This window comes from Tigriopus californicus, chromosome 8 (assembly GCF_007210705.1).
Source record: "Tigriopus californicus strain San Diego chromosome 8, Tcal_SD_v2.1, whole genome shotgun sequence".
NCBI classification, from domain to species: domain Eukaryota; kingdom Metazoa; phylum Arthropoda; class Copepoda; order Harpacticoida; family Harpacticidae; genus Tigriopus; species Tigriopus californicus.
Genome location: NC_081447.1, coordinates 9,164,460 through 9,184,122, shown reverse-complemented (window position 1 = coordinate 9,184,122; position 19,663 = coordinate 9,164,460). Strand labels below are relative to the sequence as shown.

The following is a 19,663-nucleotide window of genomic DNA, read 5'->3' as shown; positions in this document are numbered from 1 at the left end:
ATGACCAGCTCATGGACCTTGCGGTTGACTTCTTCTGATTTTGCGCCCAGAACTTACAACCATTGATCCCTTGGAGAGTTGCCCATGTTTAACTCAATGAACGCAGTATCCCATTCATGAATTATGAAAACTCTGGTCTCAATGACCGAAGAAAATGAGTTAGAGATCCATGGGGGCAGACACGGCTATAGATAACTACATATATAGATCGATCGAGGGCGCTGCTATCGCTTGTTTTCGTCTGAGCTGTCGCTGGGGGTCAGAAGGTTAAGGTTCCCTAGGGAAGCCTAGTGACCAGGGTCTCTAACAAAGCCCATATTCGCTGAAAATTGGCAGCTAATCAGATCGGTCAAATTTGATGACGTATACTCAACCCCGCGAGTCTTGGGATCCATGGTCCCGATTTCCTACTTTTATCTCCTTTTTCAAAACAGAATAATATTTCAAAAAATTGTCATGACTCTCAAACAGTGATTGTGTCAAATAACGCTTAGTTATGGAACTGAAATCCCCTATGACCACCATAAAGAATAAGCTTTTTTTCAGAAAATAGCATCTTTCTAGCATTTTTGAACTAGAATAAGAATTATTTCGCTCGAGCTACCATTGACCACTCGAAAATCGTATCGAACAACGAAAAAATTGCTCTAGGACGTCTAGGACGTCTAGGACCTACCCACCCAGCCAGCCACTGACCATGATGGAGGAGCTCGACGACCAATGGGGTGGTTATGATCCACCAATCGGGGAGTCTGATGGCTCCTCGCTACCCACTAGTCAACCATTGTCCGCCATGGCTAGCCTACACCAGGGATCGGCAGAGGCGAAATCCGGGTCGGGACTTGTTTCTCGGCGCGATCCCAGTTCGATGGCCAAACCTCCGTGCACGGACACGGGCACGGGCACGGGCACGGACACGGATTTAGACATTGAGTCAGAGCTCCGGCGAGAGAAGGCTGTCTTGAGATTTACGGCGGATTTAGCGGATTTCGCTCAAGTGGATTGGCCGACTCAGGTGAGACCCCCACCAAGGCCTAAAACCGGACTCAATATGGACTGACCGACGAGCGGGCGGAAGGAGGCTCGTCCGAGGGTCGAGGGCCAAGGCCAAGCAAATGGCGGGTAGGGACGCGGGGAGGAGAAATCGAGATGATTGTGAATGGAAAGGAAGACCGTTCCCTCCGTAGTTGAACTGTCTCTCAATGTTCTGATCTGAGGTCGGTACCATTATTTAGTCGAGATTAAATGATGAGAATAGCAACGCCAACAAACGTTAACTTGTTGGTGCTCGGACCGTTTTCTTGATGCCTGTCATTCCATTACAATTGGTTCTCTTGAAGTGTCCAAGATAGCATGCCAATGTAAAAAGCTAGAGCTGGAACGATTGGGAGTGTGCAGAATGCGCTGAATGCACTCGAGTCTTGGGCATCAATCTGGAGGAATGGACCAGACTCGACCCCAACTCATCAGGGTTTCTTTCAGTAGATTTCTGTAGCAAACTGGTCAAAGCTTCATAATGTAAGGTGTAAGTCTGTGAAAGGCGATTGCATTAACCTTGGTCATTGAAAATGTTTCTTTGTGTTGTACTCCAGGCCAGTCAAATCTTAAAATTGAATCAGCGAGATTGTGAATCAATTCTCTTTTTGAAAATAATATGAAATTCAACCAATGCTCGAAGTGTATTACAATTGAAGTATTAAAGTTTAAAAATTTTAGATTTTAAAATTTAGTCATATTTGTTCTGCGGCTCACGGTCATGTCAAAGCGTGTGCTCAGACTTTGGTTTGTAACTGTTTACTGTATTTGGTCTTTTTTGGTTTTAAAACAGAAGTCTATCGAAAGCGGTTGAAGCAAAATATCTTTCAAAACAGTTAATTGGTACCCGAAACAACAACCAACCAGAAGGCCGCCAAACAATATTGTAGATACGCTCTTCTACGGCTATAAGGGTCGCCGGGTTCTTCTACCCCATCTGGTGAGAAGAAGCTGAAGAGCGTGTAAACACAGAATAATGCATGACATTTTTTTTCGTCACATACCTAATGATCCCTTATTTTCGCCTGATCCGGTTTCTTTCAACCCATATATTCATTCCCTTGCCTTGTAGGAAAGTAAAATAGAAGAGGACCTGGGTGATTTGCTGATTCGCCTCGACGAGTTCCAACATTTGTTGGCCATGAGCCAAAATGACACGGCCACCTGTTTATTCCAGCAAGTGCCCTCCATAACTCAAAGTTTCCCCAACGTGGAGCGCATCTTTCACAAAATCGACCGGTATGATCAGAGTTCCACAGCGACCGTCTTCAATCCAGCTAATCGAAAATTGTGTCGCGACAACAGATTTCTATTTGCAAACAATTGCCTACTTTTGCAAATTTGATCGCTTCCATATGAGGGGAGCATTACCCTCTTGAGAGTTGTTTGATTTGGGGGAAACCCAAGAAGGGAAACCCCTGCAGAAAAGTAGTTTAGTCCCGTTATCTCTCCATGTCACAAACACCACCATCGTTGAGTAATGATGTTGTTCATGGCCAAATAGTGCCGAAGTTCATACTTTCGTAGATCATCAAGGAGCACTAATTATGGAGTCGCCTAGAAGGTGACGTAAATTGTGATGTCTTCATTTTCAACTCTCTATTGATTTTAGATTGGAGGTGATGGTGGCCAAAATCAAGACTAATATGGAGAATATGGATAAGCTTTTAACCCAAGCGGAAAATACCGTGGCAGGTTCCGGTATTCGAACCTTCATGCCGATGCTTTTTGTAAGAATCATGATCGAAACCGTTTTGCAACGAAGCTTAACAATTTATGACAACATCATTGGAATTTGCAGGGTGCTGCCCGCCCGCCAGCCGCCGCCTTTATGCCACCCATGTCATCAAATCCTTCGGAGATTCGCGTATTTTCGACCGATGAATTCTACCCGAAGATAATGAAACCTTAAACTTAATTTCTACCGCAAAATGAAGATGATTTTGAGCTCACAAATTCCGAATAGTTTTCCTTTTTGTTTTTATCATTCATTCAGAATTAAATGTTGAATTAACCTTAACTTGGAGCTTGGTTTTGCTCTGATTAACACATCTTCCTAGCATCTCAATAACACAAATGGGAGAGGTCGTTATACTGACCTCTAATGAACGGATCACGCTCCTGAGCCACAAAATTTGCCTTCCCTTACTTTTCATTTCGTTTTTTTTTCTATTCTCCAGTTTCACTCAGTCAAGCCAATGCCTAAATGTTAGTTCGCCCCAAGCTGTCTTACGAGGATAGACGAGGTCGGTCTCACACCGAGCTTGAACAATCTGAACAAGTTTCTTCAATCTTCACCTCTTGTTTCTGACCAACTGGCCCTTGAGCACGGGTCTTCCTCCGTTAACCGATGTCAGACGTCCAAGTGACAGAGAAAAGAATCATGGCACAATGTTGTGACTGCTAATCCCTTGCCGACCCTCATGCGATCCACAGGGCCTGCAGGAGAGTGGCAGTCGAGGAGAAGGTATGCGACTGTCCACCCAAATATCCTGAATCTCGAACCCCTGTCGTTTAATAGTAGCCACCACATTGCGCTCATTCCGTGGCTCTCAAGACTGTTGCTCCTGGTGCTCTCCTGAGAGGATAGCTAAATTCCTGACTGGCCCAATGGAACATCCGATTTGTCTTCTGCGTCTTGACTCACTTTTTCCCCGAGATTGGGCCACTTGCAAGTCGGGTAGAAATGGAGGAGGCACACCATCGACTTTCCGCTTCACAGTTTGCACGGCACAAACGTATTTTGCTACAATTTGTCGAGTAGCAGAGACTTTGAGTGAAGTGTTCCCGTTCCTTTCGAGAAACATGGAAACAACGCGTTTCAAAGAGCGAGGAGCTACGTCAAAGAGTGGGGCGACGACGTAAAAATATGGGACCCTCTCCAACATATGAAGACCATCTGACATTCACATCAAACGCCTCGACCTAGTACTGACATCTCAAAACCTGAAGAGTGACACATCAAGTGAATAACCAATATATAGTATGAGAATAGTGTATTGAATCCACCGGTCGTCTGGATATCAGGATTTGCGAATGGCAAATGATGGCAAAATGGAATGTTAAAGAGTTCAAACTTTCAACAGTCGCGCCGAAGAAGAATCGAGCCGATGTTGCTGCCCGGGAATGAATGAAGTGTAATCGCACTCGCCTTAGTGTTCATCCAAAAAAAATTACTCAAGAGTGGAGGTCGGGATCGTGACAGTCGATGCACCCATGAGATCCAAATGGTTGGGAAGGGCGGTCCCCATCCCCGTGCCGGACCCCTGCCAGTTGGGTCAGAATGCCCTCGTCGTCTCGATGCTTGGAACATGAGTTTGAAGAGGAGCAAAAGATCTCGAATCTGAAGCGACTACGCGGCAAAGAGTCCCTGAAACAATTGGAATCTGGAAAGAGTGATTGCGAAACCTGTTGCGACGAGTTTTGCGGATGCTCCTTCTGCTCCTGCTGGCTGTCCCAACTTATCTTAGCCGTGTTCTCGTTCGAGCACAAATGCATTTCCATCATCATTTATACCATTTTCCCGCTCTTCATTGTGCTCGACTTCTTGATCGGTTCCCTGGCCAAGTCTCAAGGTTGGTATTCGGCCAGTTTAGGACAAATGGTGTGCCACTGGAGTGCCACGGCTTGCGCCATTTGGATCGCCGTAGCCCTAAGTGCCACCCTAGTGGCGGCATTCAGTTTCTTGGGGAAATTGACTAATTTTCTCTGCGATTCGTGCCACAAGCAGGGCAAGCTCAAACGTCTCAATTTGAAGAACGGCCCATCAGGCCAACAAGCACCGGAGATCACCGTCACATCAGAGTCCACGGAAGATGTTGACGAGGGCAACGATCATGTTGACGAAGACTATGACTTCTGGCAATCTCGGCGAGGAGCTCGATACTACGCCAGTCGGCCTTCGTCTACTGTGGTTGTCGTTGTGTGAAAAAGCAGGCGACCGATCGAGCATAGGTCAATGGCGATGAAGATGATGATGATGACCTTTGTGTCGCCTTTGTCATTTTTTGGTACGATTGACAAGATTTCTTTTGTTTTAGTGTCCTTGTTGAGGAAAATTGAAATTTGCTCCTCGTCGACGTCATTGGAGAGAAGAACATCTTAATGATCATACATCGTGCATTACCAGGGCGCACTGGCGGCCGCTTGGATGATTTCATTCAAGCATGCATTCATTTGAGGGGAACGAAATTGGAAAGTCAATCCCAACAGGAAGGAAAAGATCTAGCTCAAAAAGACACGGAGATGCCATGACCAAAATTCACGATTGATTGACGAGGATATTTTAATACTTTTGTACTGAAGTGTCTCTGAAATAAAAATGTGAGCAAATCTGACTAAAATCCAGATCAGAGCCAATCTCGAAGTTATGAAATTGATCGCTGGCTAAAAAAAAAGGATTTAAATTAGGGGTTAATCTGCCTAGAGACTATCATCAAATCAGAAAAAAGGACGTTGAGCATAAGAGTTTCATGTATGCAGGAGCATTAGTAACAGGAGGGGTCCTTTCACGGGTTCAAAACGTTGGAAAATCTGCTGACAACGTCAAAAAACACTTGTGCAAAAGAACGGAATAGGCGACGAGCCTCGATCTACAGTAGTCGAGGGCGGAATGCCTTGAATCAAAAAAAACAAGAATACGGATCAGAGAAGTTTCAGTTTTTGACTAACACTTGAAGCGTCTGTTGTGGGTGGACCAGAAAGAGGAAACTATTCTTCAATCTTCAAACCGCAGATCATCATGTACAGGCGTATCACATCGAGATCGCTTTTCTTCTGGCAAGAAATTCGAGAAATAAGACCGAGTGCGTTGGGGAGTGGAATGCCACAAAGTAAAGTGAATTAGAGTCCTTTGAAAGGTAACCCATTTCACATCAAACGCTTTCGGCCTTTCTTTGTCTTCTTCAGTTTTGTTCAACTCTTCCCAAAGCGGAAACGTTCCAGCCAATATCAAGGAACACAGCGACGCCCAGAAGGTCCAACCCACCGATGGCAGGTAGTCGCATTATAAATCAAAGGCTCATTTCGAGTGGGATCCGCAATTCATTTCTAATTTCATTCAGAAGCCGCGAAAGGTCAGGCCAACAAACCTCCCAACATTTCTCGTCCGGATTCATGAACGATCAGCAATCGCGATTCTCGTCGGACCAAGGGATCAAGTCTGATATGAATGTGGATGAGCCGGCCAATTTAACTTGTCAAGACATGGGTGGGAATGCGCAATTGGATTCGGTTCTGCAGGTGGGATAGATATAGGAATTCATGCACTATGCCATCGACAACTATACCGACCATTCCGCTTTGTAGACCAATGTTCCCGAGCCCTATTCGCCCGAAGATGAGGGTAATCTGAAGGAGGGCATACCGGGTGGACTATCAGATTGCCCCAGTACTCGAGACAAACGCTGGACTATGGAGGATCGGATTGACAACTCTCATACCATGGGAAAATAAAAGATTTGCAACTTGCGGGGGCAATAATAAAATGTTTTGGCTTGCTTTAATATCGACGAGAAAACATCCTAATTTTACAAATCCTAACTTAACGAGAAAAATACAAGGGATCTTATCTGGTTGCAGTTGCTGCTGTTGAAGAATATGCTTTAAATTGATGTTTGATTTTAGGAAAGGGGAGGGGCGGGATCTCCCTTTTTTATCCAAATATCAGAGAATAGTGAAGCATATTTACAATATAGAAATGTTCAACATAGATATGAATTCAAAAACAAATCTTGGCTGGCCAAGGCAATAGGGTGTTGGAATAATAGTAGTTTGGGTGGCCATTGATAATTTGCTTGAAACACCAAGTAAGGTTTATGGTCTCTGTGCTTCGCTCCAGTCTGGAATGCAGTCGGGGAATGATGGTGATTGGGGCCGAGAGTGAGAGAGCCAAGAGTCTATATGTCCACACTTACCACAGATCTTTTCACGAATGGAAATGAGTGTGTAGGGATTCCGAAATAATCCATCTCAAATGGAACCTGTGCAAGTGTTCTCATCCTACAGGACAACCTCATCGCACATCGTGTCCATAAGACAAAATGATTGCGAGGAGTCGATTGGAGAGAGTTCCATGTAGGAAGCGCAGAAAGGACGACTAGTAACAGAAGAAGTAGACGAGAAAGTTGTTTGGAAGGGCACCATGTTAAGCATGATACGAGAATAAAACGAATGAAGAATTTCATCCATCTTGGGGTGTCAAATTAGTCATAAATCAGGCGAACAGTGTCAGGTAGTATAAAGCGCAGGACAATCTGGAAGGCTGAGGGTGTATTTGAGTTCGAACGCGTCTCCAGACAACGTGCTACATGGGGTTAATTTCAACCAGGCATCCAGTTTCCCCGACTCCCCTCAGCCCCATTTGTTAGCCAAACCAAAATAAATGGGGAACTGTGGTAATTGAGGGAGGGGGTGGGGGCAGCATATCCTTGACGAAGAGGAGGATATCCTCTGGGGACATTGGTGAGATGTAGTCGTCTAGCGGCATTCCCAAATTTTCACCGTTTGGTCTACGCTTCCCGTGACCACATAAGGCCCGGAGCGATGGATATCCAAGGACGTGCAGAAGTGCGTGTGCGTATCGAGCCTCTTCTGACATCGTTTATGAGCCACATCCCACACTCGCATGGTCTTGTCATCACTGGCCGAGAGCAAATATTTACCCCCCGGATGAAACACCAATCCGCGCACCCAATTGTCGTGGCCCACGAGCGTGAACAAACATGACCCGGACGTGATGTCCCAGATCTTGATGGTCTTGTCCCTGGAGCCCGAGGCCAAGAATGGACCGATGAACTTGCCTCCTTCGGATTTGTTGTCCTCGTTGGCAGCTTCATTGATGGCCCCCGTGGCGGATTCAGGGGCCCAAGCTAAACATTCGACCACATGATCGTGCTCCCTTAGTTCCAGTTTGCAATCTTTGGTTTGAAGTGCCCAGACGCGCACTGTCTGGTCGTTGGAGCACGATGCAATGTATTGGTCCGAAAAGACTCGAACCATGCGCACCCATTCTCGATGACCCTTATAGGTCTTGACACAATAGCCGGTGGCCACCTCCCACATCTTGATAGATTTGTCGCGACTGGATGAAATGATGTGGTCGCCGGAAGGCACAAAACAAACACTGCTCACATTGTGGTCGTGACCCTGAAGTGTCTTTATGCAGTCATATGTTTGAAAATCCCATACCTTGATAGACATGTCCGCCGAGCACGAGACGAGAAACTTGCCCTGCGCATCAAAAGCGACATCTTGCACGGAGTCCGTGTGACCTTTGAGAGTACGCTCGAAGTCGCCAGTCTCAAAGTCCCAAACTTTGAGGGTGGAGTCCTCTGAGGCGGATATCACGAGGCTGAAAATGGGATGGAAGAGTACTTTGGTGACGGGCGCCCGATGGCCGGACAAAGCGTATTTTTCTGGTGGGCGCGGAATCCATTCGCCCGGGGAGCGCTTTTCTCGTGTGGGAGCCCCGGAAATGAACTCCTTCTCGGCCTCGGTCAATTTGGCCTCTAATTCGTTCACCTAGAAAAAAACGAGCCCCGAATGAACGTCAAAATACCAGGCCAAGAAGACCGTCGTACTAACAAAATGGTTAAGCGTACCTTTTTCTGCAAGCGAATGACTGACGTCCATTTCTTCTCGAGCAATCCGGTGAACTTCTTGTCAATGTCACCGGGCATATCACTCTCACGTTTAAAGTGTTCCAAGGCATCGTTGTATCCATTGCTCTGGAGATACTCGGCGATGGCCTTGTTCAGTTCCTCTCTTTGTCGCTGGGACAAGACCATTTTCATGACCGATTCCTTCCACTCGCGCCTGATCGAGACTCAGAAACACCTTCTGATGCGAGATTGGCCGATGTGGGGAGGGACCAACTACTCCCCGATGAATTTCAGGGAGGGTGGGAGGGGGTAAAGGGTTGAAGGCGAGATCACGGGGTTAAACCAGACATGATGACCGGGGGCGCCTCACTCACTCACTCACTCACGGAGGACTGGCTACCGGAGGTTCGGATCCGTGAATCTGAAAGCAACAAAGACATCAAAGCTCAGTTAGAAGTTATCCACACCCCGGATCGAGGACCACATCAATTCAAGAGTTGAACCTCATCGTTCTGTCGAGTTAGGCGAGATTTTCATCAGTCTGGCGTGTCGTCCTCAAGCACCCAAAGTCGGATGTTTGTTGGCCCATGGGCGCTCAAATTGGGGGTCCATACTGCATGCAGACAGAGTCAAATGGAGATGGCCCAACCTATGAGGCCCCACTCAACCAAGATCGAGGAGAAGCCAACAAGACTTCGTCGGTTTCGAGTTGGCGCTCGGAAACTTGGGCCGAATCACTTACCTCTACTTACGTCCAAGCACCACGGTCAAGGAGTGGGCGGGGAGGCACCAGCCTCCGAGGATCGATTGTCTGGCGGCCCTTCGGTAACCTAACGGGTAAAGAGGGTACGGAGGACCCGGGGAGGAACCGGGAAGGGTCGACAGGTTGAGCAGGTGGCCTCGTGCCTCCGGTGGGTGAGAGGGCGGAACACGGGCGAGATTCAATGAGAGAGAGAGAGTAGGTTGGCCGTCTGTCCGGGAGGGCTGGAAGGCGTGCGAAAGGCTCTGTGGCAGGCTGGAAGCCCAAGGCGAATGTCAAGAAGCGGGTGAGAGGCTGACGATCTCGAGCCTGTTCTTCCTGTCCGTGGTGGGTGGCCCGGTTCGATCGAGGTCTGGATGGGTGGATGGGTGGGTCGGTGGGTCGGTGGGTCGGTGGCTGGAGTCCACGAGCCATGCAGAAGACGATTAGATGAGACTGACTTGAGAGCCCACCACCAGGGTGACCAATCAAAGTTATGAATTGAATCAAAAGGTCAACTAGGCTGTTCTATATGTTCCAATTGTTATTGTTTTAATGATTGTTCGTCCGCCAACTTGACTTTGAAAGAATCTAATGTCCTTCTTGAAACTCCATTCTTCGGAACGGCCGAGATAGGAAACCACACTCTATGAAAAGAACGGGTTTTTTTTGGGGGCGGGGGCATAGCCGTTGCATAAGCCGCTTCCGGATAAAAGAAGGATATTCAGCTCCCAGTCCTCCAGTATCCGATTTGAAATGACATTGAATGCTAAAACTACTTGATCTAAAGTAAAACAATAACTTCGGAGTCATTAGGGACATTCATTCACCTCTCCGTGACCCAATAAATGTAAACCAAGTTAAACCAATGGGGAAAATCTTGGCCACTAACAAAAATGAAAGATATTGACTGACACATATGAATTAATAAACATTTGCAAAGATGTTTGTGTCTAAAAAAAGAACATGAACAATTGTGAACGATCTACAATCAACAAGGATGATTCAAAAAGCAGAAGTTTGGATTTTTCTTCTCGAAGAATTGCACAAAAAGGGTCAGAATGGTGACAATCGACTGAGAATGGAAGCTGCAACCGCTGCAACTTAAAAAGTTTGGCTAACCTTATATTATGCATTGCCAAATGACCTTGAGACCTTCAGAGGGAATGGGAGGAACCCATTCTGCAGTATCCTTTCTAAAAATTCCGTCCCTCATCTGAAATGTGCAAAATTGATCCGGCAAAAAGCATGCGTGTCCTCTGGCTTGAAAGAAGTGTTCGTTTTCGATGGTCACCCTGAGCAGGAGACAAGACAGACTGAGTGAGAATGGGATTGGCTTTGCCAGTAGTTGGGACACGAAGTTGATTTCCTCGACTTGCTTGAGTTTCTCATGGCTTCGCTTATGGACCAACAGCCTGCCTGACGGCAGCAGCTGACCACACAATGGCTCAAACTCACTGAGGGATTCACGCATGAACATGGTGCACTGAATTACAAAAGTACGACCTTGAGTTCAGCGTCTCATGTGACGGACTTTTTGAACCCTCTACTCCGTCCCCCCAACCATACACATAAAAACCTTGATTTTACTGTTTTAAACACGGTCTATGCGTCTTGATACCTAAAAAATTGCATAAAGGATTAAGCTTTTGTACAGATTGAAATTCAAAGCTTAATGCGAAGTTTTCAACAATGCTTTATTACCTAACTGTTTTGTTTCATGTTTATGCCAAAACCCCTAAAGCAAATAAAGGAGACCGTAATGACATGTACAGGAGAAGTAGGTGAATCATTCTTCTTTTTGGGTTCACGGCTGCAAAATGTTTGCAGGTAGTCAATAATGAAATAAAGCAAAGTCAACTCCTTGCTAAACTTCAACTTGCTTCAGGGCAACTTTTGCATGAGTAGTTAAAAAAAAAGATATCTATTGGAAGACATGCTGAAGGACATGTAAACCACCCTACATTCTTGGCAATAAGAGGATTCACGTTCTACATACAGGAGAATTACTTTCCTACACACATGGGTTATGTTCTGCACTTAAGAGGATCAGTTTTGGTCAATGAAATAGAACACATAGGAACTCAAATACATTCTGATGGTCTTGCAAGGATTTAATTTCCAAGCGTCATCGAGTTATCACAAATAGGTACTAAAATATTTTTGCAGATGCCTAGAAAAAGACAATTTTTTGCTCAATGCGTTCGATTTCGATCTTGTCCTGCTGTGCATGGGTTGCTTTGGGACAAAATTGAAAGTTCAAAAGTTTAGTACTATTGCAATACAGGGCACTAAATGAACCAGCAGTCGACGGAACACTTCTACATCAGCGGAGCCTCGTAGGTGTAAAGCCGATGAGTCAGAGGGAGGGAGGCACAGGAGGCCATTCACCGGACACTCAGCCAACGGGACCCAAAAAATCAGCTGGCTCTACATTCCTCCATCGTCCACATGGGAGCGTTTAAGGTCCAGGGCCTGATTAAAGCTAATGGCCGCTGTGGCCAGCGCGATTAGACCCTCGGAATGGCCGATACGAAAAAGCTAAGCCTAGACTGCCTGAAAGCTCATCAACAGTAGAGTAGCGTAAGTTTTAACGGGCCCTAAACCTTAGATTTGGACAGTGAACCTCAAAATAATGTTTGTAAAAACTTATTGAATATTGGCGGCATTTTTGCAGATTGTGCTTGAAAACTTACTCAAACATGAATCTTTGCCCTGACGATTTAATCAGAGGAACTTCAAATAACATGCAGGAAAAAACTTTTGTTCGGATTCTATTTCATTATGGTTTAGGTATTGACCAATCAAACTTGAGAGTATCGCAATGCCTTTAAATCTGTCTCAGGTAACCTTGTTCCAAGAATTTATTTCTCGTACTTGTTTTATGGTTTGGGTCGTACATAATCTTCATAACTTTTAGAGGTTTCGTGAGGCGTTAGTCATCATACTGCGAAATTTTTGAGTTTGACAAGTCAATAAAGAGCATGTTAAGTGAATGAAATTCAAGAAAAATACGGTGTAGCAACCCTGACATTGAGTATTTTGAGGTAGACCATATATATCCCCATAAATAGATTAACCAAGGGCGCTGCAAACGCATGATTTGTCTCAGCTGTTGCTGGATGTCAAAAAGTTCCGTTTGTAGTCAAGATAGCCAAGGGGAAGTATGGTAAAAATCTGAATCATTCATGGTGCGGTCCAATTCTGACTAGAAACCCCTAATATGACCCCTTGCCACGCAATTTCTTTCCTCTGGCGTGCTTCAAAACATGGGTTTGAGAAAACTTACCGACCACATTTTTAATGCCAAAACGTTAAAGGGGTATGAGGTAGTGATGGGATGAATTAACTTTCAAAATCAGGATTGCCAGAAAGCTAGGAAAGTCAAAGCACCACCCTGTCTATTGTAAGGTAAAAGGGAAGCTTTGACTAAAAAAGCAACCCTAGTTTGAGGGAAGAAAAATCAGGGTTACTTTTTGTGACTAACTAACTAAATTGGCACCGGCAGCATGCTAGAAATCAGCGTGACAACTATTTTTTATTGAGAAATGCCATACTGATGCAATTCTAATGGCAAAAGACACTTTAATGCTGTAGAATAAGTTAGTTGAACCCAAGGTGAATCCAATTTGTTTTTGGAATAATCAAACTAGTTGTACTCCTACTCAAAGGACATTTTTTTTATTTGCAAAGTATGCCAGCTTTTTTAAGAAACTCACTTGATGCCAAACTTGTTCATGGAGTGAATGAGACACAAGAGGATGGATAACTTCAGTTGATGTCAAATATACCGTGATACTAAGGCATTGATTCTCCAGAAAAGCATAGAACCATTAAAACGGATATTTTCCCTTGTTTTCTAGATATTTCAGCAACATCAACAGTTTTACTGCTATTAAAATGAAGATTTTCATCTGCCAAACTTGTTGGCAGAGTGAATGAGACACATAAGGATGGAAATCTTTGTCTTAAAGAACATGCCGTGATGCAAAGACATTGATCTGCAAGATTGGCATATCAAAAACAATGGAGTCAACCCTCAACAAAATTGGAAAGTGGACAGCAATCAATCCCCATAGATAGGCAACTCATCCAACACCAACAGAACCATTGGGGTTGTTGGGGCTGTCACCCACTCTGAATTAACTGTGACTCTCTAAGCAAGGGACTACAATGAAGTGTTATCCAACAAACTGTATGGAACATCAAGTGCACACTTTTGCATTGATCTTTGTTCTGAAAGGCAGGCAAAACAATTGATTCAACCTTTGCTCTGTTGGCAATCCAAGTGGATCACATGAAGAATGAGTGGCCTAAAAATAATGGACGGGAAGAAAGAAGAACTGATGTCCAATGCTCTTTCCAGCCAAATATCTGGACAGCCTGAGAGCATGGAGTTAATTTGGACATGATTGGGAAGAACCGGTCAGAGAAGCCTTTGAACCTATGAGTCTTTCAGTCCCAATGACTGTGTTATGCAGCAAATGTTGGATTATACTACAAACTCCTAAAGATGTCAATTGCAAACAAAAGCAAAAATGTCTTATCTCCTAAACTGATCACTTTATTTCAAATAAGCACGTCAAAGAACCACAGAATCTTGCTGAAGACATGAACTTGGCCAAATTTGAGCCCAAAACTATCAAATTTTCCGCCTGAAACAAACCACTTTATAAGTAAATAATATAAGGTGACCTGCCTGTAATTGAAAAGATCTACATTTCTTATTTTATTACTTTGATTCAAAAAGTGGCTTGGAGTTGCTACAACCAAGAGCAGGCCAATTTGGCGGGAAGCTTGTTCACATTCTATATTTCTTTAAGTTTGTGATTATGCATCATGTACAGTGTGCCTTAGTTGGCACACTCATCAGAAGGACATTAATCTGTAATTAGGAAAGCCCCTCTCAAAACTGAATTTTGCTCTTTTTAGTATGAAAATGGTGTTATCAATTTGGATTAGATACACAATAATTCATTTAAAAAAGTGTCAGTGTCATGGCCAATTCGACTTAGAAAAATGAGATTTCTTTTTTTATAGCCAAGCACACTCCATGTTGACTGATTATCATTGAACAAGATGGATATTGGATACACAAGATCCCTAAATAAGAAAAAATATATCTCATCAGGTACTCCACCTTTTTCCTGTGCTAGAAGGACTTTTCCGGTTTTCCTTTTGATCCACACCACTAAAGCACGTTTCTAATCCAAAAGGTGTTTTTTCTTTTAGCTTTGACTTTCTTTATTTTAAATGGTAACTTGTTAATTTGAAAAGTATCTCGTTGAGTGTTTTTAACCTCAAGCTTCTTCATTTTTCACCTTGTTCATTATCATTGGGGCCAATCACTCTTCACGGGATCCATCCAAATTGTCGACTGAATGATGGTCAAATTAGGTCAAATCAGAACAAAAATCAATACACAAGTGAGAGAATGATGAGCCATGCAGTTTGTAGAATGACGCTTTTTGGTAGCCGCTTGCTTGGAGAGCCGCAGTTATTTCAATTGGCAGATGAAAGCCCCAACAACCCCAGTGATGTTGAAGTGTTGCCTTACATTTGGATTGACTGTCCTCCACCTTTCGTTTTTATGGAGGGTCAATTCCATGGTGTTGGATATGCTCTGCTGGAGAATCAATGTCTTAGCATCACAGTGTGTTCGACATCACCTGATGATATCCATCCTCTCATGTTTCATTCACTCCATGGACGAGTTTGGCTTCAACTGAGTTTCTTAAAAAAAAAAGCTGGCATACTTGGTAGATGAAAAACGTCCTTTGAGTAGGAGTACAACTACTTTGATGACGCTGAAATGTCTTGAAAACGAGGGGCAATGTTCGTTCTGTAGGTTGTGAGCTTCAAAATCTGCCCACCCAAACCCAAATCATGGCAAACAGCTGACTTTGAGGTCAACTCTGCTCGCCAGGTGGCAGGATCACCTCAACTACATAAATGGCATTACTGGGTGATTATCAGAAACCTGTTAGTCACAAAAAGAAACCCTGATTTTTCTGCAATCAAACCAGGGTTACCTTTTTAGTCAAACCTAACCTTTTAGGGTACATTGGAAACGGTGGTGCTTTGAGTTTCCAAGCTTTCTCAAGCTATCACTAGGATGAGGCTCAAATTGAAATTTTCATCCAGGTGGTGAAAACACTTCACTGAAACTGAAGAAACGAGCCTCGGTTCGGACTAGAGGGCTTTTTAGAGAAAAGTCACTCCAACCAAGCCACTTGAGACTTTGCTTTGAACGCATTTTGGTAGTTGAGTAGTAGGATGTCGGGCTAATCGACTTCTCTTGCGTTTCTCAGTTTCAATCAGAGCTGACAAAGGAGCAATCAACTTATTGGCTCCCTGAATTCGGAACTTGATTTCGAGAATCACGAAACAAAATGTGTTCAAAGCCGATCCCATCGCACACACCAGGCAGCCGCGAGGGAGCCAAAAAATCATAGGAATCTCGCGAGTGTCGTTTCAAGTAAATTGTTGGAAGATTGAAACGACATTTGGCATGCCTCATCATTGTTCAGCAATTTTGGTCACGTTTTGTTGCACTTTTGAGATACGTTGCAAACCAAGGGCAATCAATAGAATGGATGCTTTGCTTTGCTAATGTCCATTTTTTTTTTACATGATACATGTGCTATACCCACAAAAGCCATGTTTTTGTTATTCTACCGCTCTTTCTACATGCATATTTGTAAGATTCACAGGAAATTAAAAGAAAACAAGACTGAGAAACGTTTCATGTGAATAATTCAACTTGCCTAAAGCGAATTTCACGAACCCTTGCAAGCCGGCGTCAGTTGACCCAAAAACATGATCATCCAGTACAGCTCCTGTGGAGCTTAAGCATTCTATGACGTAGACAAGTATTACGGCCAACTTCCACCGTTCAAAGACTGAATTTGTCATTTAATCCAGTTTGTTGAAGCAAACAGTATTCTGAAATTCAACCAAGTTTACAGTGACAGAACAGCATAAAGAATGACATATTCTTGAGTTTTGTAGCAAAACTCACTAGATAGTAGGAAAATTCAATTGGATTCAAGAGCAAGTATGAGTGCAGGTTGGCTACAACGTTTTTGGCATTTCTCCCTTGTCAAATTGCTGAAAATCAATGTTGCTGCACAACATGTTTCTTGAATATCCTTTGCTTCACATGCCCTATAACGGTCTTACATTAGTTCGTAACTTTGTATCCTTAAACTAAGTACTTTATGTGAGGGGGTTGTATTTTTTTGATTAGATGAATCCATATTTCACCATTTCATAGCTTTATCATCCTCATAACATGCAACATTGCCACTAAAACCCAAAATGAATAAATAAGAAAATAAGTCCAGCAATGATTATCTTCCTTCAATTGTGTCCAGAAATTCAATTGGCGGTAAGCCGAAAAAGTGGCAGAATATGGCAGAACAGAAAAGAATGTTACAGACAATATTTTAGTTTCACAAAAAAAAAAAGGTTACCAGGAAAAGGGAGATGGTTGTAGTGCAGTTATTTAACGCTCAACCAAGCTATACTCAGGTTCAGGGGTTCAATACCAGGTTCACCCCTCTCTAGTGGACCATCACGCCTCAAATAGCATTACTTTGATCCAGAATGGGACAAGACCTAATACATGTTAACAAAAAATGTGTTAATCTCAAATCCAATGGAATAAGTTTGGGTTAGTCAACCCAGTGCAGCCTTGGCCATGAGGCCGCTGATCAGTAGACCTCGAAAAAAGCTGACTTTTAGCCAAAAGCCAAGTTCAAGTCAAGGAAAATGGAAAAAAGTTGGGAGAAAAACGTTCAGGCCCTTTTCTTTACTGCAAAAGTAGCAATAAACAGTAAGGCATTACTTTTTCCAAAAAGTGTCAGTAACCGTAACGCGTTACTTTTTCTAAAAAGTAATGGTAAAATCTCACCTTTTCTCAATTGTAAAGGTGACGCATTACTTTTTTTAAAAGTAACGGTAACCCATTTGTAACTGTTCAAGCCCTGTTAAAGAGCAACCTCTTATTTTAGTTTATAATGTATTTTTACTTTGAGTACCGATGTCAATTCATTTTTTAATGCACTACTTAGTCTGCAACGGATCTGAGTGATAACAGCATTGAAGGGATAAACAAGATACCATGATTTTGTCAATCAAGCCCAAAGCCCCCCCCCTAATCAAGCCTTTTCATTTGTTATGTTTGTCCAAAATTAACAAGTTTATTGCTACTTGTTGAATAGGCCAATCAACATAGCTCTATTAATCAAAATGAGAAATGGCAAGACAAATTAGCCAACTTGGTTATGGAGCAAAACTGAAACGCTCTCTCTCCTTTTTCATGCCTCCCACGGCGCAACTAATGTAAGAGGTTGCGGAAATCAGCTGAAGCGTATCACCCGAATTACCCACTTTACTCTTAAGGAAGGACTAGAGGACTAGACGGGAAGGACCGGACGCGAAGCGTGCAGCCAACATCTCCGTTTGTTGTGGTGTGCCTCTGGCCTCGAGTCACTTCAAGAATAGCCAAGAGAAGATCGAGCGACGTGTGGATTTTGGGTGTGCTTTTATTCAGCGCACCCATCCGGATATTTCTTTCAATCAAAAATCCCGCCCATCTACCGATAAACCGTCTGCCAACATTTCAGGCGCACAGTCAGGCGGGGGACTATTGGGCGTGTCATCGTCATGACGTTGGGTCATTTGTCGAGCGCCGAGAAGGCATTGGCAATGCTGCGCCACTTGCCTCGGGTGTCGGTTAATAATTTGGCCAAATTGCCCACGGACTCGCTTCCCAAAGTAAGGAAGCGTCTGGACCCACCGGACCCACCGGACGTCAAGAGTAGGACCTAGGTTAAGCCTTGTTATAGGTGCTGGGCCCCCTGGATAAGCCACAAACCAAGCAGATCAGACACCGAAACCAAGTCCTTACTTATATCGTGTTGTCTTTATTGTAGAAAACGCCCTTACGTGGTGCCAAAAATCGTAATAAGCGCGACATGTTCAAGATCTGGTCGCCCTTGGGTTGGGAAGGCGGCTCCTCGCCCATTTTTAAAACTACCCCCGTGGAAGTCTCCTACAACTATGGCTATCAGTAAGTGAACCCGTCAATTGGTCAGTCGGCCGTGTCGTTTGAGGCTGATATGGCGGGTTGATTTGGAACTGATCGTTTTCTAATTCATTCAAATGAGTAATGGGTTTGTTCTTTTAGCGCTCAACGGCAGTACCCTCCCATGTCACTTAAGACCTTGCAATTGCTGATTGATACGGGTCGCCTCGACACTCATCATCCCATAGACTTAGCCACCCTCTGTCAGACCAAAGTCTATCGCCTAGATCCGAATCTCCGACAGTTTGGTGTTCATCTGACTGCTGAGGTGATGTGACTCGAGTCTTTTGAATGCCGGTTTTCTTGTCGGTTTAGGTCATTGTCGTCGCATTTTTCAGGGCATGGACGGTTTTAAGGCCAAAGTACACTTAGAAGTCCAATGGGCTAGCCAAGAGGCCATTGCGGCCGTCGAACGTAACGGTGGCTCATTGGTTACGGCTTACTTCGACATTTTTTCGGTTAAAGCCTTAGCTGATCCCATCGCCTTTTTCAAAACTGGACAACCGATTCCTCGTCGATTGACACCTCCAGCCGATGCCGTCGGTTACTATATGAATCCCGCCAATCGGGGCTATTTGGCCGATCCTACCAAAGTGGCCGAAGAAAGGGTCTTACTAGCCCAGAAATTTGGCTACTCTGTCCCCCCTCTGGACGACCCAGTGAGTCAAGAAGCCCAAGAACTTATTAAAGATCCACGCCAAGTGTTTTACGGACTGCAGCCAGGCTGGATTGTAAGTTTGGCCGATAAACGCATCTACAAACCGTTGGACGAAGAGTTAGTGAAACATTACAATTCTTGAAATTCTTGATTCCACTGAAATGAACCACTACTATTAGTTACTCTTGGATATTCCATTAGTGTGATGGACCCATTACCAATGGGGGCGTTTACGCAACCTCTGGCAGGTTCCTTTGTTTGCTGGTACCAGTGTCAGCGATGCAAGTTTGGAGCTTCAAACATGTTTTTGAGAAGCTGACCCTTCTTTCACATTGCTCTATGAGGAACGGTCAGCTTCGTTAAAACCAGTTCGAAACACCAATTTTGCATCACTGGCATGTTTGTTTGCTGGTACCGACGCTTGCCTAAATGTCCAAATAGTGCATACATGGGCTTCGATTTTGGTTTAACAAGTAGATTGTAGCGGGAGGTTGGTCAGTGTTGTCCAAAAGATAAAAATATATTTTTCTCTTTATTCA

The 19,663-nt window shown here is 44.1% G+C and overlaps 5 protein-coding genes across 10 annotated transcripts; 4 read left to right on the top strand and 1 right to left on the bottom strand.

Annotated features, from left to right (window-relative positions):
• The first annotated feature begins 612 nt into the window (after positions 1–612).
• On the top strand, positions 613–3,055 carry LOC131884494 (uncharacterized). Its single transcript, XM_059232299.1, has 4 exons — positions 613–1,015; positions 2,108–2,274; positions 2,648–2,765; positions 2,837–3,055. The coding sequence occupies exons 1-4, from the start codon at positions 698–700 to the stop codon at positions 2,945–2,947; spliced, it is 714 nt and encodes a 237-aa protein (XP_059088282.1). The 5' UTR covers positions 613–697; the 3' UTR covers positions 2,948–3,055.
• Positions 3,056–3,069: 14 nt separating this feature from the next.
• Positions 3,070–5,384, top strand: LOC131884496 (uncharacterized). Its single transcript, XM_059232300.1, has 2 exons — positions 3,070–4,989; positions 5,076–5,384. The coding sequence occupies exon 1, from the start codon at positions 4,319–4,321 to the stop codon at positions 4,961–4,963; it is 645 nt and encodes a 214-aa protein (XP_059088283.1). The 5' UTR covers positions 3,070–4,318; the 3' UTR covers positions 4,964–4,989; positions 5,076–5,384.
• A 102-nt stretch (positions 5,385–5,486) lies between these two features.
• LOC131884497 (uncharacterized) lies at positions 5,487–6,794 on the top strand. 2 transcript variants are annotated; one of them, XM_059232302.1, is made up of 4 exons: positions 5,487–5,867; positions 5,944–6,031; positions 6,102–6,276; positions 6,343–6,794. In XM_059232302.1, exons 1-4 carry the CDS (start codon positions 5,777–5,779, stop codon positions 6,487–6,489), a joined length of 501 nt encoding a protein of 166 aa, XP_059088285.1. In that variant the 5' UTR covers positions 5,487–5,776; the 3' UTR covers positions 6,490–6,794. The 2 variants fall into 2 exon arrangements, with proteins under 2 accessions (XP_059088285.1, XP_059088284.1); XM_059232301.1 differs by having other exon boundaries at positions 5,493–5,867; positions 6,099–6,276.
• On the bottom strand, positions 6,795–9,734 carry LOC131884493 (lissencephaly-1 homolog). Of its 4 annotated transcripts, XR_009373728.1 has the most exons (4): positions 9,379–9,734; positions 8,637–9,057; positions 6,951–8,556; positions 6,795–6,875 (listed from the first exon to the last, which is right to left on the bottom strand). XR_009373728.1 is itself a non-coding variant. In XM_059232296.1 (3 exons), the coding sequence occupies exons 2-3, from the start codon at positions 8,826–8,828 to the stop codon at positions 7,513–7,515; spliced, it is 1,236 nt and encodes a 411-aa protein (XP_059088279.1). In that variant the 5' UTR covers positions 8,829–9,057; positions 9,379–9,734; the 3' UTR covers positions 6,795–7,512. The 4 variants fall into 4 exon arrangements, 3 of the variants coding, with proteins under 3 accessions (XP_059088279.1, XP_059088280.1, XP_059088281.1); XM_059232296.1 differs by having other exon boundaries at positions 6,795–8,556; XM_059232297.1 differs by having other exon boundaries at positions 6,795–8,556; positions 9,389–9,734.
• An 8,041-nt stretch (positions 9,735–17,775) lies between these two features.
• LOC131885307 (large ribosomal subunit protein uL15m-like) lies at positions 17,776–19,306 on the top strand. 2 transcript variants are annotated; one of them, XM_059233325.1, is made up of 4 exons: positions 17,776–18,156; positions 18,315–18,451; positions 18,569–18,734; positions 18,805–19,306. In XM_059233325.1, the coding sequence occupies exons 1-4, from the start codon at positions 18,046–18,048 to the stop codon at positions 19,264–19,266; spliced, it is 876 nt and encodes a 291-aa protein (XP_059089308.1). In that variant the 5' UTR covers positions 17,776–18,045; the 3' UTR covers positions 19,267–19,306. The 2 variants fall into 2 exon arrangements, with proteins under 2 accessions (XP_059089308.1, XP_059089309.1); XM_059233326.1 differs by lacking the exon at positions 17,776–18,156 and adding an exon at positions 18,209–18,227.
• Positions 19,307–19,663: the final 357 nt, after the last annotated feature.

Coding starts and splice junctions, on each gene's coding strand:
- LOC131884494 (XM_059232299.1), top strand. CDS start 698: ATGATGGAGGAGCTCGACGACCAATGGGGTGGTTATGATCCACCAATC. Junction 1,016..2,107: donor AAGTGGATTGGCCGACTCAG/GTGAGACCCCCA, acceptor CTTGCCTTGTAG/GAAAGTAAAATAGAAGAGGA. Junction 2,766..2,836: donor CCTTCATGCCGATGCTTTTT/GTAAGAATCATG, acceptor TGGAATTTGCAG/GGTGCTGCCCGCCCGCCAGC.
- LOC131884496 (XM_059232300.1), top strand. CDS start 4,319: ATGCCCTCGTCGTCTCGATGCTTGGAACATGAGTTTGAAGAGGAGCAA.
- LOC131884497 (XM_059232301.1), top strand. CDS start 5,777: ATGTACAGGCGTATCACATCGAGATCGCTTTTCTTCTGGCAAGAAATT. Junction 6,032..6,098: donor GTCCAACCCACCGATGGCAG/GTAGTCGCATTA, acceptor AATTTCATTCAG/AAGCCGCGAAAGGTCAGGCC. Junction 6,277..6,342: donor AATTGGATTCGGTTCTGCAG/GTGGGATAGATA, acceptor TCCGCTTTGTAG/ACCAATGTTCCCGAGCCCTA.
- LOC131884493 (XM_059232296.1), bottom strand. CDS start 8,828: ATGAAAATGGTCTTGTCCCAGCGACAAAGAGAGGAACTGAACAAGGCC. Junction 8,557..8,636: donor TCATTCGCTTGCAGAAAAAG/GTACGCTTAACC, acceptor GTTTTTTTCTAG/GTGAACGAATTAGAGGCCAA.
- LOC131885307 (XM_059233325.1), top strand. CDS start 18,046: ATGACGTTGGGTCATTTGTCGAGCGCCGAGAAGGCATTGGCAATGCTG. Junction 18,157..18,314: donor CCACGGACTCGCTTCCCAAA/GTAAGGAAGCGT, acceptor TCTTTATTGTAG/AAAACGCCCTTACGTGGTGC. Junction 18,452..18,568: donor TCCTACAACTATGGCTATCA/GTAAGTGAACCC, acceptor TTGTTCTTTTAG/CGCTCAACGGCAGTACCCTC.